Consider the following 15,890-nt stretch of genomic DNA (forward strand, 5'->3'; position numbering starts at 1 on the left):
CCTGGATCACGGTCTCGTACGATCCCATCGTCGGGAATCAACAAACCCGGAAGTGTTTCTGGGAAAAGGTTGTCGAGGTCTACCACCAAATAAAGCCGAACCGCTCCCGCAAGCGCACACTTAAAATGATCCGCTGTCACTTTGACCGAGTCGACCGACAGGTCAAAAAATTTTGCGGCATCTACTCGACTGAAGAGGCGCGCTACCAAAGCGGCACCACGGCCACCGACATTTTGACGTCCGCTTTGCGCGCCTACTACCAGGACGAGGGACATCAATTCAGATTTGTTGATGTTTGGCAGGCCGTCAAGGACGAGGAACGATGGGCCGGCGGTTTCCACTCCAGCTCGGGCTCAAACTCGAAGCGCACGAAGCATACGGCGAGTGGCCAATACTCGTCTAGTGCTGGTGCGTCTGGTGGTGACACTGCTGAAGGCATCAGCCAACATGATGCTGAATCCCAGGAGTTTGCGGGTACGGTCGGCGATGCAGGAGGATCCGCGAGTAGGCGCAGTCGGCCGCAAGGGACGAAGGCGGCGAAAGCGGCTAGAGCAAGGAAGGGCCGAGGCGAATCAAGCCAGCCGGCCTCAGGATCGGGCTCGCGAGGAGGCTCGGACACACTTATGGTGGCTTACATGACCGCCACAATGGCGGACACTTCCCGCTTCTCGCACTCCCAATACGCGGCCTGGTGGAACGGAATTGTGCATATGGCAGCACAACTTGGCCTTCCGACTCCCCCTCAACCTCGACCGCCTCCGGAGGATGATTAGCCCTTCCGATTAGTTTTTTTTTATTTTGTGTGTTTTTTTATTTTGTGTGTTTTTTTATTTTGTTTTAATTTTAATAAAGTGTGTTTGTTTAAATTGAATTGGGTTTTAAAAAAAATTATAAATTAAATTGAATGAATAGTAATTAAGAGACGGTATAGAGACGGTTAAGAGACGGAGCGTTGCAGGTTCCGTCTCTTAGTTAAGAGATGGAGGCAAAAAGGACAGTGGGGCCCTCAAATAGTGCTCAAATAGTAGTTAAGAGGCGGTTTAAGAGACGGTATAGAGACAACATTGTGGATGGCCTGAGATGGTTCCCGTTATGGTCCTCCAAATTTAAGATTATATCTCGAAGGCCCCAAAACGTGCTAATATTTTATTTTGGGGAGAAAATCTGGAATAAATTAGTAGCAACTAGGTGGCTTTCGGTTTACTGGATAAAATACTACTAAAATATAATTTTGGATTGAGTTAGGTGGTGTTCGGTTTCTAAGATAAAATAATACCAAGATAAAATTTAAGATTGAGTTGTGAGATTATTTTAGTCATAGGGGTTAGCTATGACTAATTATCTCATGATTATCCATCTAGGATTGAGTTATGAGGTTGAATCTCATTAACCAAACACACTACAAATTTAATCTCGGATACAATCTTGCAAACCGAACACCCCCTTATAGGACTGTTTTAGTCCTATTGGATTAGCTATAACTAATTATCTCATGATTATTGAATTGTGAGATTAAATCTCAGGAACCTAACACACTACATATTTGATATCGGGATATAATCTTGCAAACCAAATACCCGTAGAGTATTATAACTATGCCTCTAATGCAAAAAAATAATCCCTTAATTTTTTATTACTACCTCTGTCTCGCATTAAGTGTCACATTTAGTGTGGACTCGGGTTTGAAGAAATGTAAAGAAAAATGAATTAAATAAGTTAGTGAACTATGGGTCTCACTTATAGTATATCAATTTTATAATAAAATATGAGTAGAATTGGTTGGTGGAATGTGAGGTTTACTTACCATTTATGGTAAAAGTGAAATGTGACTCTTATTGTGGGAGGACCGAAATGACAAAATGTGACACTTAATGTGGGACGGAGGGAGTATCATCTTATTTCTCTTTTTTATTCTCTTACATTATCATTTCTTCTTTTTTAGTAGTAATAGTGTTATCACCCGCGCTATGCACAGGACAAAAGATTTTCAAGTAATGAAGATATATTAACAGCTAAATATATTTTTAAAAAATGAATATAGAGTAAACAATATAAAAATTTATATATACAAAATATAAACTAATTATAAAGAGTATCTATAACATTATAAACAACACAAAAAAGAAATTTGTACTTCTATCAAGATACTGTATTGAACCCTTTCATATTCAATATATGTTTTTATACAATTTTAATATCTAATATGAGTGTAGTAATATTAAATAAAAGAAATAACTAGGAAATATGTGGACGAAAATAAAGGAAAATATACTGCTACATCCAAAAGAGAAAAAAAACAAATAATTTGAACAAATAAATAGTTTTAAATTTCGAATTTGAAATGCTATCAGCGCTCAAATATACTCGACCCTGAAACTGATCCAACGAAATCAAGAACTTGTTAACCTCATCAACAACGTCCAACGTGGGAGCAAGTATAACACGATCTTGCAAACAATTGCTCAAGTCTTCGGGATCCATATAAGAAAGATAAATTTTTGAAATAATGGTTTTGAGAGAATATCCAGCATTAGATAAAACAATGTCAGAAGGAAGATGAATATTCATTTCGCTATCACTCAGCAAACGATTTTATACAGTTTTAACTTTTGATGCGAGAGGGATGAAATAAAACAAAATAGAGGATAAAGAAGATATAAGGACATTAATATTTAAGAATAAGATATAAAAAAAGAGAATGTGCGCTAATATATTAACAGTAAATATACATGTTTATGTTTCAAGTATAAACAAATATAAAAATACACAATGCTAGTTAGTATAATGTTTTTTACATTTAAAATGAAAAGAAAACATACATATTTTTAAATCATGTATAGTTTATACTAAAAAAACAAGAATACAAATAGTCATCAAACAAATTACAACAAACTAATAGTTAGATTGCATAAAAGATAGTACTATCTAACATATTCATACTTCTCCCTTCTCCCTTCTCCCTTCTCGGGTCACGGGTCATATGATTTTCACTTATTAAATACAAATTTAAAGTAATTCAACATAAATAAGAAATAACATAATTATATACACTTTATAATTAAAGAAATGTATATCGTATTATCTCACTCCAAATAAAGCATTTCGAAAAGAGATTATAAATATTTTTATTTTTAAAATCAGAATATATGGAGAGAAAATGTTTTTGGGAATAGAAACATATATCATGATATATGTGGGAAAGGTAAAATAATTTTCTTAGCATATTAAAACTTTGCTTGCAATTATTTATGGTTTTACATAGCAACTGTTTTACTTTGGGAAGAAAAAGCTGTTTTTGGGAAATGAAAAAATTTAAATTCTATTTGTAATGGTATGATAAAAGGGGAGTGATCAATTGCTAACTCATCATTTAATTGCTAATTGTAACTAATTTAAGACCATAAGATTTTAGAAATCTAGTGGTCTAAAATTTGCCATGTATAATTTTTATTTTTATTAATTAAATCGAAAAAGATAAAAAAACTACCAAATTAGGGTTTTGGATGAAAATGTCAATATAGTATTTTGAAAATATCAACACAATGCTTTCGAAATGTCAACACATTGCTTTAGAACATCCGCAACGACGGCCGTCCAGGACGTCCGACCGGCGTGCCGGAAGTCCGCGTGGGATTTCCGCCATTAAGCAGCAGGGAGGCGGACGCGGACGTGCATTGCGGACACCGAAGTTCTACGGCATTCCGAGGACGTCCGTCGTGACGTCCGCCATTACGGTGCCACGACGGACGTTCCGATTTTTATTTTTAATTTTTTTAAAAAAACTCTATATAAACGGCTCGTTGAACTTCATTTCATTCGCACCACTTGTTTTAACAAGTTTCTCTCTCTACTTTCATTTCTTTTGAAGATAAATGGAGCACCACGATAGTGATTCCCCCGCCACGAGCGAGTCACAAACGCTGACTTTTCCGTTAGAGTTGGGGGAAATGCCGTCAGAAGTGCACCGATATCCGGGATGATGCCCGGAATGGCGCCGATGATGCCCCAACCCCAAATGGCGGGGATGATGCCCGGGTACTACAATATGTACCCCCCTTGGTGTGGGATGATGCCCCAAATGCCCGGGATGAGTGCCGCAATGACGGGGATGATGCCCCAAATGCTGCGGGGGGAGCAGGCAGGGGGTCCCCCAATCACTTGGGGACAATGTCTATCGCCCCTACATGGATTTATTGTCTAGTGATTCCCCCAGAGTACTTCTCTGGAGACTCAGTTCACCGACATTGAGACTTTCTCTTTTGAGGAGTTGGGGCTATCTCTGGTCAGGGAGTCTCCCACTAAGATGCCACCGGTGGCAGGGAGGACGCGGAAGCAAGGGAGATGGAAGAGCAAGGGTAAGGGCACTACCTCGTCCTCGTGTGCGGGGAACGAGGGTGGGGCGGGGGCCGAGGAGGAGGGGGAGGAAGCCGGCGGGAGAAAGAGGACCATCTGGAGCATAGGGGAGTGTGTCGCGCTGGTGAAGGTCTGGATCAGTGTAGTCAAGGATCCCTACGTCGGGGCTAACCAGCATATCTACAGAATGTGGTGGCGCATTAGCCAAAGCTACCTCCAATTCAAACCGCCAGGTGGGAAGCCTCACGATGGAGAGCAATGCCGGAAACAATGGGAGCGGCTGAGGAGACAACTCAGCCGATTTGCCGGCATCTACCAAAACAACCTCCGCACGGCAACCAGTGGCATGTCCGCCGATGATATGAAGCTTCTATCTCATCAGCAGTTCCCCAATAGTGAATTGAGTTTCAAGGAATTCAAATATTGGGAGGTCTATCTTGTGGTGCAGACTTCCGCCAAGTTTAGTTCGGGCGTTGAAGCCGGCTGGCCGAAGCGGACGAAGATCAACGCCTCCGGGGAGTACAGCAGCAGTGTCGGTTCCCACGAACTCCCTGACGCCGAGGCAGAGTTCCCGACCCCTCAATCGTCTTCCCGCCGCCGTTGTCCGGTTGCGCGAATGGCTAGGGGAAGCGCCAGCGGGTCCCTCGAGGTCCAATCGATAGCTCCTTCCCAGATCGATCCTGAGCTCTCCTCACTCGCCCGCATACAGCAGCATGAGACCCTGATACACACCATGGAGAAGTGGTATGCAGCGACTGACCCCTAATACAAGTTGATGTTGAAGGATGTCATCGACAGTATGCGGCACGATTTGGGGATGCCATCCCTGCCCGTGAGTAACGTCGGGACCAGCCACGGGCACGGCGGGACTGGCGGCGGGGACGACGAGGAGTGAGACGGGGGCCGCATTTGTTGAAGCTTGAGGTTATTTTTTTAACTATGTATTTTTTTAAATAATTATATATGTTTTTTGTTTTAAATAAAGTGGTTGCATTTTCTCCGTATTCGTGTCGAAATTTTAATTCCATAAATTGTTTAATTTGATGAATTTGTGAATTTTTATTATTGTGGATGTCCGTGGGGATGTCCGCCATTGTGCAGTGGGATGTCCTTATGCCGTGGCAGTGCAGTGAGATGTCCTTTTGACGTGACAGAAGGTGTTTTGGGAAGTCCGTCGGGATGTCCGCCGGGACCGTCCCACTATGGATACTCTTAAGAATGACATTCTACGTGTATTATATTGACATATTTTATATACTATGTTGACATTTGTTGTTGTAAGAAAAAATTGAAAATTTTCAATTTTTTTTCAAATTTTGACATCGGAACATATGCAAGTGAGATCTCGTTAGAATCCTTATAAAATTATCTTTAATTTGATATATATTGTGCGAAAAAATAATTTAAATCGCGAAAGTTATATGCGTTTTAAAGTTATATGATATTTTTCAAAAATTAATTACAACTAATTTGTTGTAAATTAACCTTTATACCCTTATTGACATTTTTTGGTGATTGTATTGACATTCCGACCCTTAATTTAAATATCTAATAATTACTATTATTTAATTATAATTAACAATTAAGAATTGAGTTAACAATATAACACTCAGCCACGTTATAAAAGTGCCTTTTTTGCATATAAACAATATGCTGAAAAAGATAAACTAAATTATAAGCATATTACAATAAAAGTCCAATCTAGTGCCTTTTTTGCATATAAACAATATGCTGAAAAAGATAAACTAAATTATAAGCATATTACAATAAAAGTCCAATCTAATGCCCAAGTATTATACGTAGATTAATATACCAAACCCTACTACTTTTCGAAACCTACACCAACCAGATCGGCGCACCCAATTCTCTATCCCTTTCTCTCCGCCGCCTAGACGACCACCGCTGCTTCTGCCTCACCGCCGTTGATGTGTGTGTTCCAATAGCGTTAGGTCAAGGCGGACTACTCTCGATCTCACATCGTCTACGACTCTACGCTTAGGTAACTTCTCTACTCATTTCTCCGAAATTCCTGGTTCAATCATTGCAGCTCGACTGGTTTCGTAATTTCCCTCGATATTTCATCGCTTTCTTAACTTAGTTTCAAATGTTGTGTTTCTGCTGTTTACTAAGTAATTTTCGGCTTGATTTATACTCACCTTTCATATTCTGTACCCAAATCTTAGATCTGAAGGATGTGTATGCAATGATGCAGTTTTTTTTCACGATTTAGTATCTCTCTCATCATGATGGCATTTTTACCTACTTTTAGTTCATCTTTACCGATCTGATGCACATCTTGAGTTCCCCAGGACTTAATGTGTAATTCTACTAGTGATTGATGTTAATGTGCTGTTGATTACAACAAAACTTGATTTCATGAAGTTGTTATGGTTGAATTTAATCGATTGGCTTCGTGTATTCAGTATTAGTTCTAGTTTCGTAGTAATGTTTTTAATAAGTAAAACGTGTTGGAACTTTCCGTGTATTCAGTTTTAATTCTCAGTTTTTCTAGATATAGCAATGGTCATATTTCTCAAGTGATTACTCAAGATTGTTTATTTTCTAAAATTTTTTTGGTGGTTTTTTTGGTGATTCTAGGGATATAACAAATCTATCTTTGTTGCTGGCTTATCGAAGAATGAATTTCAAGTAATTTATTTGAGTCGGACATGTAATTTTCATAATCATGGCATTTTCTATTCATAATTTGAAATCAACATTTCAAATCCATCACATTTGCTTTGATGATTATACTTATTATAGTATATCATAAATTATTTTGTGATAATCATTTAGCTGGTATATGTTTTACATAATAATGTGATTTTGGATATTCACCTCCAAGTCCACCCCCTCCATCCTCTTCTGTGCATTGTGCATGCATGGTGTGTTATACCTGGATCTCATGTCCAGTTTTGCATTTTTTTGCTTAAGTTAAACTTGAGAAGAATCACAGGGCTTGAGATCTTGTTCTGGTATGTCTCTATATAACAACCTTAAGTGAATCATACTCCAAATGTCAAATACAGTTAATCTTTTTATCTCTGTTGCTTACTTTTTGTGGTGATACTCTGTACCATGATCGCACAGGTGGATGTATATCTGTATGAGTGGTATTGTTTTTATTTCGCTTAAAATCAGTTTCTATTATTGATGCAGGTGCTACAATGGCGGCAGCAATCAGCCTCCGCAAAGGGAACACCCGGCTCCCGCCGGAGGTGAACCGCGTGCTCTACATTCGGAACCTTCCGTTTAACATCACGAGCGAGGAGATGTACGACATCTTTGGCAAGTACGGGGCGATACGGCAGATCCGCATCGGCACCAACAAGGACACTCGCGGCACCGCCTTCGTGGTCTACGAGGATATCTACGACGCCAAGACTGCCGTCGACCACCTCTCCGGCTTCAATGTGGCGAACCGTTACCTGATCGTCCTCTATTACCAGCAGGCCAAGATGGGGAAGAAGTTCGACCAGAAGAAGAAGGAGGAAGAAATTCAGAAGCTCCAGGAGAAGTACGGCATCTCCACGCCCAAAGATAAGTAGTACTAGTAATTAATTTCATGTTATCTGGAAAATAGATAGCTTAGGAATATTGACGATAACGCAAATCAGCTATGAGTTTGGATGTGTTGTATTGTGTTGTTTATTGCTCCATATTTTATATTTGCAATAACAATTACTGATATAGTAGTATGCATTAAGATTATATGTTAAATTAAATGACAACTCGTTTGACCATACCATGTTATAAAATAGAGGTGGTGAAATTAAAATATGTATAACTACTATAATTCAGTATATTTTAATTTTAGTGGGGAAGATGAGTGGAGATTGCAGTGTGATTTGTATTGTTCAAGTTTGTTAATTTAGTGATTTATTATTATTTTTATTTGTTTATATTCCTATTATTGCACACAATTACGCATGTCCTACATGTCTCTCTTTTATGTCGATATATATTTTTAATGTATGTGTCATGGACACACGATATTTTGCACACACTAATTATTTATTCTTTTATTTAATACTAGTATTTTATAAAATAAGATACATTAAAAGCAGAGAGAGAAACAAAATATAGTATCATAATATTATATGCATGGTAAAAAAATGTATACCTTTAATAGTATATTTAACTAATCAAAATTTAAAAATTTAACATATTTTAAGTAAAATCATAAGTAAAACTTCTTTTTGTTGGAAAATACTAAAATTAAGCATATATTGAAATCATAGTTTAAGTTTCTAAGTCCCAACATTGATATAATAAAATTCATTACTTTTATCAAATATTGAAATTTTAAAAAAATTGGAATATAGTGATGTATTTATATTTATTAAACGCAAGTTATATATCCAAAATAAGAAATTATCTCTAATAATAAGTTTATTAGAAAATTGGTACATGTAATTTAGTAGTACACGTCAATCATGCCCCAACATATACATCAATAATTTCTCGATTTTTCTTTCATTAAACATCAGATTATAATCAATATGTGCTTGTGATTGACCTTTTGCAGTACGGGTCGAAAAGTGTTTTTATTGGTGTGTCTTTTGTGTTCAACTTTTAGAATCGAAACTTAATTGATTATTTGAGTTTTTATTGGTATAGTAAATTATTATTATACTATATATTTGTGAGTTTACAACTTGTTATAAAGATTTTATTTCTATTTTATAAATGTGAATTCAGTTTTTAAATAATGCAAGTATAAAATTATTTGAGCGTGCATCGCACCACACAAGTTTGACACTTGCATGAAATAATCCTCCACATTCAGCTTAGACTAAAGATTATAGGATTAAGTTAGTTCAGTTAAATACTTAATGCTTCTCTTTTAATCAGTAAGTTATAGTTTAAGTTAGTTAAAGTATGTTTGCCTAAATTGTAACTAAAAACAATTCTTTTTTAATTAATAGATTATAGGTTAAGTTAGCACAAATATGTGTGCGTGAATTGTAACTAAAAAACAATAAAGTTCTAATCCATTTTCAAATCTGGAATAAATTAGTCCGATAGAGTCGAATGTAAAACAATTGTGAAAGATTTTTCATATATTACTAGTAAAAAACAGGGGTGTAAACCTTTTTTTTTTGAAAAAACAAAACGAGTTTTACAACTAAAAATTAGCAAAAAAACGCTTGAAAGCCGTATTATGAAATGAATACCAAATTCCAAAATACAAATATGAGTTTCGAACACACAAGGGGCCACAACTGCATAACTTTAGTAAATAGAAAACCTATCAAAATAAAATATGGATTTTCACTCTTCCTCTTCAATGACTTGGGTTCCCAATCCCTTCAACCCTCCTTCCGGAATTTCTGCAACGGTGACCAAAGAATAGAGCTCTTCCTTGGCATCTTCATCGTCATTTCTCTTGCGTGCAATGCGAACACGGATCCTTCTTGGCACACTCCGGATTCCACGGCTCCATATGTGCTTGTTCAACTTGACATCAACCCTTACATCATTTGTTCCCATGGCCTTCTGGGCAAACTTCCGAATCTCCTTGATAGCATTCGGTGCCTTCTTCTTGAAGGTACTGAGTACATTTCAATAAGCCAGTCATAAGTACAATCCAACGCACCAATTAAATTCAAAACAAGCAAACGACATATAGCTAGCTAGATTCACTATAGCATTGTATTCTAATATTTTCAGTATGTAAATATATGGCATCAATTATAACTCATAGCTATGCTAAAATCAATAAGACTAAAGCTCAATCCAATTTTACAAAGATGGAACTGCATGCTACATAGCAAGGACTGTTTTTTCATAGAATTAGACTAAAATTCAATATAGTGTTGTAATAAATACTATCGCATGCATATAACTCTAAATATAGCTCAACAAAAACTAATAAAAACAATTATACAGTACAAGCAGATGCCGGGCTAGTATTTAGTTGTATATTCACCAGGTAGCAAAAAGGTACTATATGAAATCTACAATAACTAGTGATCAGTTTTCATTTGAAAGACAATTACTTAAAATAAATGAATTAATTCATTCTAATATTCTCCTAATTCATGTGCTTCTGCTGCACTTCTATACTTTTAATTACTGATTTTGACCCACCATCCAGAATAGAAAAGGCATACGAAACTCAAGCAGAAATTAATCTCTACAGAACAGCAACATTTCATCTATCATTTTCAGACATATTGGATCGCAAATAAATATTGAGAATCTGATAACATAGCAGCAATTAAGCCTAGAGATTGAAAAGATAATGAAAGAAAGTAGCAAATAGCTCAGATACGGAGAGAATAGTGTGTATCTCGTAGAGAGAAGCGTTTCATACCATCCGTGGAGACGTTTGTGCAAATTGATGGTGTATTCTCTGGAGACAACCTCCTCTTTCCTTGGCTTGTTGACCTTCTCCACCATTGTTGCTGCTTCAAAGTTTTTCGCCTCTTTCCTTTTGTCTGCAGAGGAAAACAAACCCTAGCGATTTATGTGTGATTTTATTTGGGCTTCAGCGTTAAAAGGCCTATTTCTGTGGGCCATTATATTCATGGTGGGCCTTAATAATAAATCTATTAGCCTAATGTGAGGTAACCAATGCAATATTAGTCACTTAGCTATTCTACTTTGATTCTGATATTTTCTGTACATTTTAGAAATTGTTCCTGTTTTTTTCTAGCCTTTAACTTATGTGAGAAAAATTTATTTTTTAAAAGTTTAAAGTGTCATTTTCGTTTTCCATTTTAAATTATGTGATTTATTTTTCAGTTATTAAATTTTAATATTACCCCATTAGTTACAAAATAAACTTTCAAATGTCACAAATTTTAATGTATAATTGAAAAACTAAAAATAAAAAGAAAAAATAATTAAAGTATTGTTAGTGCAGTATAAATCTCCCAGAGAGGGGTAAGGGGCTTAAGCCCCTTCTATCGAGATATTTTTCCATTTTTTTCTACTTCTAAATTATTTGAAATTTTTAAAAAGAAGACTCCCAAAATAAGTAATATGAGTAATATTTTTATATTATGAAAATTTATTTTTTAAGAGTGAGCAAATATTTTGAAAGAAGTGTATTGTCCATTGACTTTTACTTGTAAAGTTAATTTTAAAATTCTCTAATTATATAAGCATTAATTAATGATTAGAAACTATAAACTACTCCTTTCGTCCCACTTTAGGAATCTCAGTCAATTTTCTGCATTTTTTTTATAAAAATGATAATAAATAGTTAAAGTGGAGAAATGGTAAAGTAAGAGAGAATAATGTTGAGAAGACTGGGAGGGAGTAAAAATTTTTATAGCAAATAAATCGCTAATCTCAGTTTCAAATTTTTTTTCCAAAAAAATCTACTTATATTCTACAACTCAATCATAGTAGCAGCTTCAATTTGTATATACTTATTTCTTATACTACATCCTTCTCTTAAAAATAGAGATAGAGGAAATATATGGAGTATATAGGATTATAATTAATGTTGAACTAATTTCGAACTATCTAACCCTTCATTTAAGATTGTTTTAATTCATTTTAGTGTATTTTTAGTTTGTTTCAATTCATTTTATACAGAGTCCATTTAAGACCATTTTATTTCATTCTTTCTTAATTGAAATAAAACAATTTAAAATGATGTAATAATAAACTAATAAATCTATGTATGAAATGAATACATCCAAATTCCACAATATACATATGAAAAACAGAATATGAAAAAACGAAAATCCATTATCTAATTGCGTAATATCCCTTGTTCTGAATTTCCAACACACGAGGAGCCCACAAGTGCAAAACTGAAGTTAATAAAAACCTATCAAAAGAAAATATGGATTTTCACTCTTCTTCTTCAATGACTTGGGTTCCCAATCCCTTCAACCCTCCCTCTGGAATTTCTGCAACGGTGACCAAGGAGTAGAGCTCTTCCTTGGCATCTTCATCGTCATTTCTCTTGCCTGCAATGCGGACACGGATCCTTCTTGGAACACTCCGGATTCCACGGCTCCATATGTGCTTGTTCAACTTGACATCAACCCTTACATCATTTGTTCCCATTGCCTTCTGGGCAAACTTCCGGATTTCCTTGATAGCATTTGATGCCTTCTTCTTGAAGGTACTGAGTACAGTTCAACAAGTCAATCAACTTCATACTAAGCGAGCAACAAAGCTAGCATAAATATAGCATTGTAATAAATACAGTCATTATGTGAACATATAATATAGATTTCATCAACTATAACCTCATAGCTACGCTTGATACTTACAACAAATTAAACAATACGACTAAAGTTCACTTCAATTTTACAAAGATGGAACTATATATATAGCATGCAGAAAGAAATTTATAGCACAAATCTCACATGGTATAAGTATGATTCAAGGCAAACAAACAATTCATTAATTATGCACCTTTTCACAAAACTATCAAATCAATGTATCAAGCCAATAATAGAACTTTTCATCATAGGCAACTCGGTCTGATGTCCCTAAACATGAGTATTTCTAAGTTTTCTATGTTATGCTCATGACTATATTCTCCTTGAGTTTTTTTTTTAAAAAAAACAAAACTAACAAAAGTAAGCAAAAACAACTAAACTCACGGTCCACCACTTCATCCCCTCAAACTTATTCAAAACTACGTTAATAAGTTTGAAAAGTCGGTAGTAGGGACGTGAGTAAACTAAGAAAACAGATTAAACTAAAACAAAATCAAATATGAAAAAAAATGATACCAGTGTTGGGTTGCCACCCAACAAGCGCTTGGTTAAACAATTAAGCTTTAAAAAATATACACAATTCATGCAAGATAAAATAGTCTCACAATACTATGAACATAAACTGTGTGCATCAACAATCAAGTAAAAGGGGTATTCAAATTTCATCCACAAAGATCAAACATACTCAAGCACAATCAACAACAATTAATTCCAAAAATCCAATACTCACAAATTCATCATTGGTCATCAAACTCCAATCCAAACTACCAATACATATCAACAACAAAGTCATTCAATGAAAGAATTCAAGTTCAAAGCTCAGAAATTAAAAGAAGAACATACCTTGTGTTGGTTGACAATTGGGCATAAGAATAATTGGTAGAATCCAAAGAAATTGACTAGGTGATGAGAATTTGAAGGGTGAGTGTGTGAATTGTGTGGAGAAAACAAAATAAAAAGTGGGGAACTGGGATCTAGCGTTTTTTTTTTTCTTTTAACAGAAAATTTTTGAAGTTTTTTAAATATTTTTTAAAAAAAACGAAAAATCAGAAGCAAAATAAAACAAAATTAAAAAAACAGAAAATATTTTAACGGAAAAAAGTGTTTTTTCAAAATATTTTTTTATTCAACAGAAAAAAAATAATTTCCACAAACTAAACAGAAAACCCAGAATTTTTTTTCAACGGAAAATCCCAGCAGCCGTACCATTTTTTTTTTTAATTTTTTTTACTTCAGCTCTATGGAGAGAAACTTCAGCTCTACGGAAGAAAAACAAACTAAACTAAAAAATTAACAAAAAGTGGAGAGCAATTAACATGGAATTTTATATCTCACCCACGCTCTACGGAGCTTATCAAGTGATGCAGCAGTAGATTGTGCAGACACAGAATTTGACCGTGGACACATAAAATTAAACCCACACAAATGGTACCTCAGATGATATTTCAGCTTGACCTTGGGTTTTTCAGCTTTACTTCTACCTTTCCTGCATGCATGACTTAATTGTGGATCTTCAACAAAATCAACTTCGTCAGCAATAAAAGAATTAAAATTATAGAGAGAGAGGGTTTGAAAGATTTCACCCATTCGTCGAATGTATGGATATGTTCACTCATCACTTTGAGTAGCCCATCGTATCTCTTCTCTGTATCTTCCATAAAACTTGTCAAAGCTTTCATACCAGTGTCCCACCAATCCTTGATTTCAGAAACCTTCTCTGCACGTCTCTTACTTCTTTCTAAGAATCCACTCATCACGTCTTCAAAGCTCTCACAATCCCATGTCCAAATCTGAAGCCTACTATATAGGGAATAAGGCATTGTTGTGCTCTTTGCTCTCCTCAAATATCTCGAAAAAATAAAATAAAATAAAATAAAACAAAATAAAATAATAATATTATACTCTAAATTAGTATTGTCAACCTTTCTACAATATCAGCTTAAAGTAATAATATTCCCCGGCAACGGCGCCAAAAACTTGATGCACTATTTATTAGTACTAAAAATACTTGCAAGTATACAAGGTAGATCTAGTATAGCTAAAAGTCAGTATCGAGATATCGAATATATGGAATAAGATTGCAACTGTCTATTATATACTAAGCGTCATATACTATCTAGAGACACAAGATTTTAGTTTTGGATTTATAAACTAGACAGAAAGAAATAAACAAATCACATAAAACAAAAAAATATAAATAACAAATAATACAAAACAGGCTAAGGAATGTAGAGTTTTAGGAACCACAATCAAAAGCTAATATCCAAATGACTTCCTTGAATTACGGTCTCTAGAGTTACTAAACTATCACAGATGTAAAACTATATCTTCTTTTGAAGCATATAATTTGTAGATTGCTACCTAGAACCGAAGTCTCATTCCTAGAACTAGGCAACAACTCCTGAAAGCTCCTAAGATAAATTTGCTTCATTCAAAGGCTCAAATCTCTCAATTTTATTGGCAAAGACGTCAATTTCTGCTCTTTCAAATTAGACTACTCACTTCTCAATTCTTGTAGTAAAATCCACATGCATTTATTAGATGGTCAATCAAATAAACGTATAAGCACAAGAGAAATTGAAATAACCACAATAGCTAACAAGGAAAAGCACTTGAATAAATAACTCAAAATCATAGCATGTTTACCAAAAATTCTACAAAAGATGTTTAATACTTATAAACAAGTAAAACAACAAAAAGTACTAGACATGAAGAAAAACAAAACAAAATAAAACCTAAGGTTGAATGATGTAGTGTTCAGTCTTCTCTTGACTGGATCAGCAGAGCTCCGCTCAAATGGAAGAATAGTATGTGGAATATGGGATGAAAGAAGTATAGAGATAGAGGATTGGAGGCTTTGATATAAATATTATGAATTAGGTTATGAAGTATATATAGGCTTGAAAAAGGTTTATGATTGGTAAAAAGTATCCTCCAAGTAATGGTAAAGATGGTAAATTTGAATTCTTCAATTAATAGGAGAGATTTGGCAACAATTTCTTTCCTTCCTTAATTTCCGCCTAATTTCCGTCTGCTTTTGACTGAACTGCACAACGTTCGTAGAATGGCCATAACTTTCTCCACAGAACTCCGATTTAGATGTTCAAGGTACCCATGCGAAGCTCTTTCAAAAAAGAAGAGAATGGTATATAGTAAGTGTAGGAAAGAAATCAGGCACATTATATGTAATTGATATGGAAGAATAATTACCTAAGATAGAATGCATTAATGTAAAATTAGGTTTACCTTCTTTAGCATAGTTGTAGCCTATATATGAGTTGTATAGCCTCTGTGAATAATCGATCAATGAAGAATGAACCTTTATACCAATTTTTACATGGTACC

The 15,890-nt window shown here is 35.1% G+C and overlaps 3 protein-coding genes across 3 annotated transcripts; 1 reads left to right on the plus strand and 2 right to left on the minus strand.

Annotated features, from left to right (window-relative positions):
* The first annotated feature begins 6,135 nt into the window (after positions 1–6,135).
* On the plus strand, positions 6,136–8,043 carry LOC121762979 (splicing factor 3B subunit 6-like protein). The gene is made up of 2 exons (XM_042159007.1): positions 6,136–6,352; positions 7,513–8,043. The coding sequence occupies exon 2, from the start codon at positions 7,521–7,523 to the stop codon at positions 7,899–7,901; it is 381 nt and encodes a 126-aa protein (XP_042014941.1). The 5' UTR covers positions 6,136–6,352; positions 7,513–7,520; the 3' UTR covers positions 7,902–8,043.
* Positions 8,044–9,488: 1,445 nt separating this feature from the next.
* Positions 9,489–10,804, minus strand: LOC121760038 (60S ribosomal protein L31-like). Its single transcript, XM_042155641.1, has 2 exons — positions 10,673–10,804; positions 9,489–9,907 (listed from the first exon to the last, which is right to left on the minus strand). The coding sequence occupies exons 1-2, from the start codon at positions 10,756–10,758 to the stop codon at positions 9,628–9,630; spliced, it is 366 nt and encodes a 121-aa protein (XP_042011575.1). The 5' UTR covers positions 10,759–10,804; the 3' UTR covers positions 9,489–9,627.
* Positions 10,805–12,120: 1,316 nt separating this feature from the next.
* On the minus strand, positions 12,121–14,365 carry LOC121760376 (60S ribosomal protein L31-like). The gene is made up of 3 exons (XM_042156058.1): positions 14,227–14,365; positions 13,978–14,056; positions 12,121–12,445 (listed from the first exon to the last, which is right to left on the minus strand). The coding sequence occupies exons 1-3, from the start codon at positions 14,363–14,365 to the stop codon at positions 12,166–12,168; spliced, it is 498 nt and encodes a 165-aa protein (XP_042011992.1). The 3' UTR covers positions 12,121–12,165.
* Positions 14,366–15,890: the final 1,525 nt, after the last annotated feature.

Source organism: Salvia splendens, chromosome 13, assembly GCF_004379255.2.
Source record: "Salvia splendens isolate huo1 chromosome 13, SspV2, whole genome shotgun sequence".
NCBI classification, from domain to species: domain Eukaryota; kingdom Viridiplantae; phylum Streptophyta; class Magnoliopsida; order Lamiales; family Lamiaceae; genus Salvia; species Salvia splendens.

Excerpts from the sequence above, each read along its gene's own strand:
- LOC121762979 (XM_042159007.1), top strand. The coding sequence starts at position 7,521 with ATGGCGGCAGCAATCAGCCTCCGCAAAGGGAACACCCGGCTCCCGCCG.
- LOC121760376 (XM_042156058.1), bottom strand. The coding sequence starts at position 14,365 with ATGCCTTATTCCCTATATAGTAGGCTTCAGATTTGGACATGGGATTGT. Across the intron at positions 14,057-14,226 it reads CAAGGATTGGTGGGACACTG|ATCCACAATTAAGTCATGCA; the intron begins GTATGAAAGCTT and ends ATTTTGTTGAAG. Across the intron at positions 12,446-13,977 it reads AAGCTGAAATATCATCTGAG|TACCTTCAAGAAGAAGGCAT; the intron begins GTACCATTTGTG and ends AACTGTACTCAG.
- LOC121760038 (XM_042155641.1), bottom strand. The coding sequence starts at position 10,758 with ATGGTGGAGAAGGTCAACAAGCCAAGGAAAGAGGAGGTTGTCTCCAGA. Across the intron at positions 9,908-10,672 it reads CACAAACGTCTCCACGGATG|TACCTTCAAGAAGAAGGCAC; the intron begins GTATGAAACGCT and ends AAATGTACTCAG.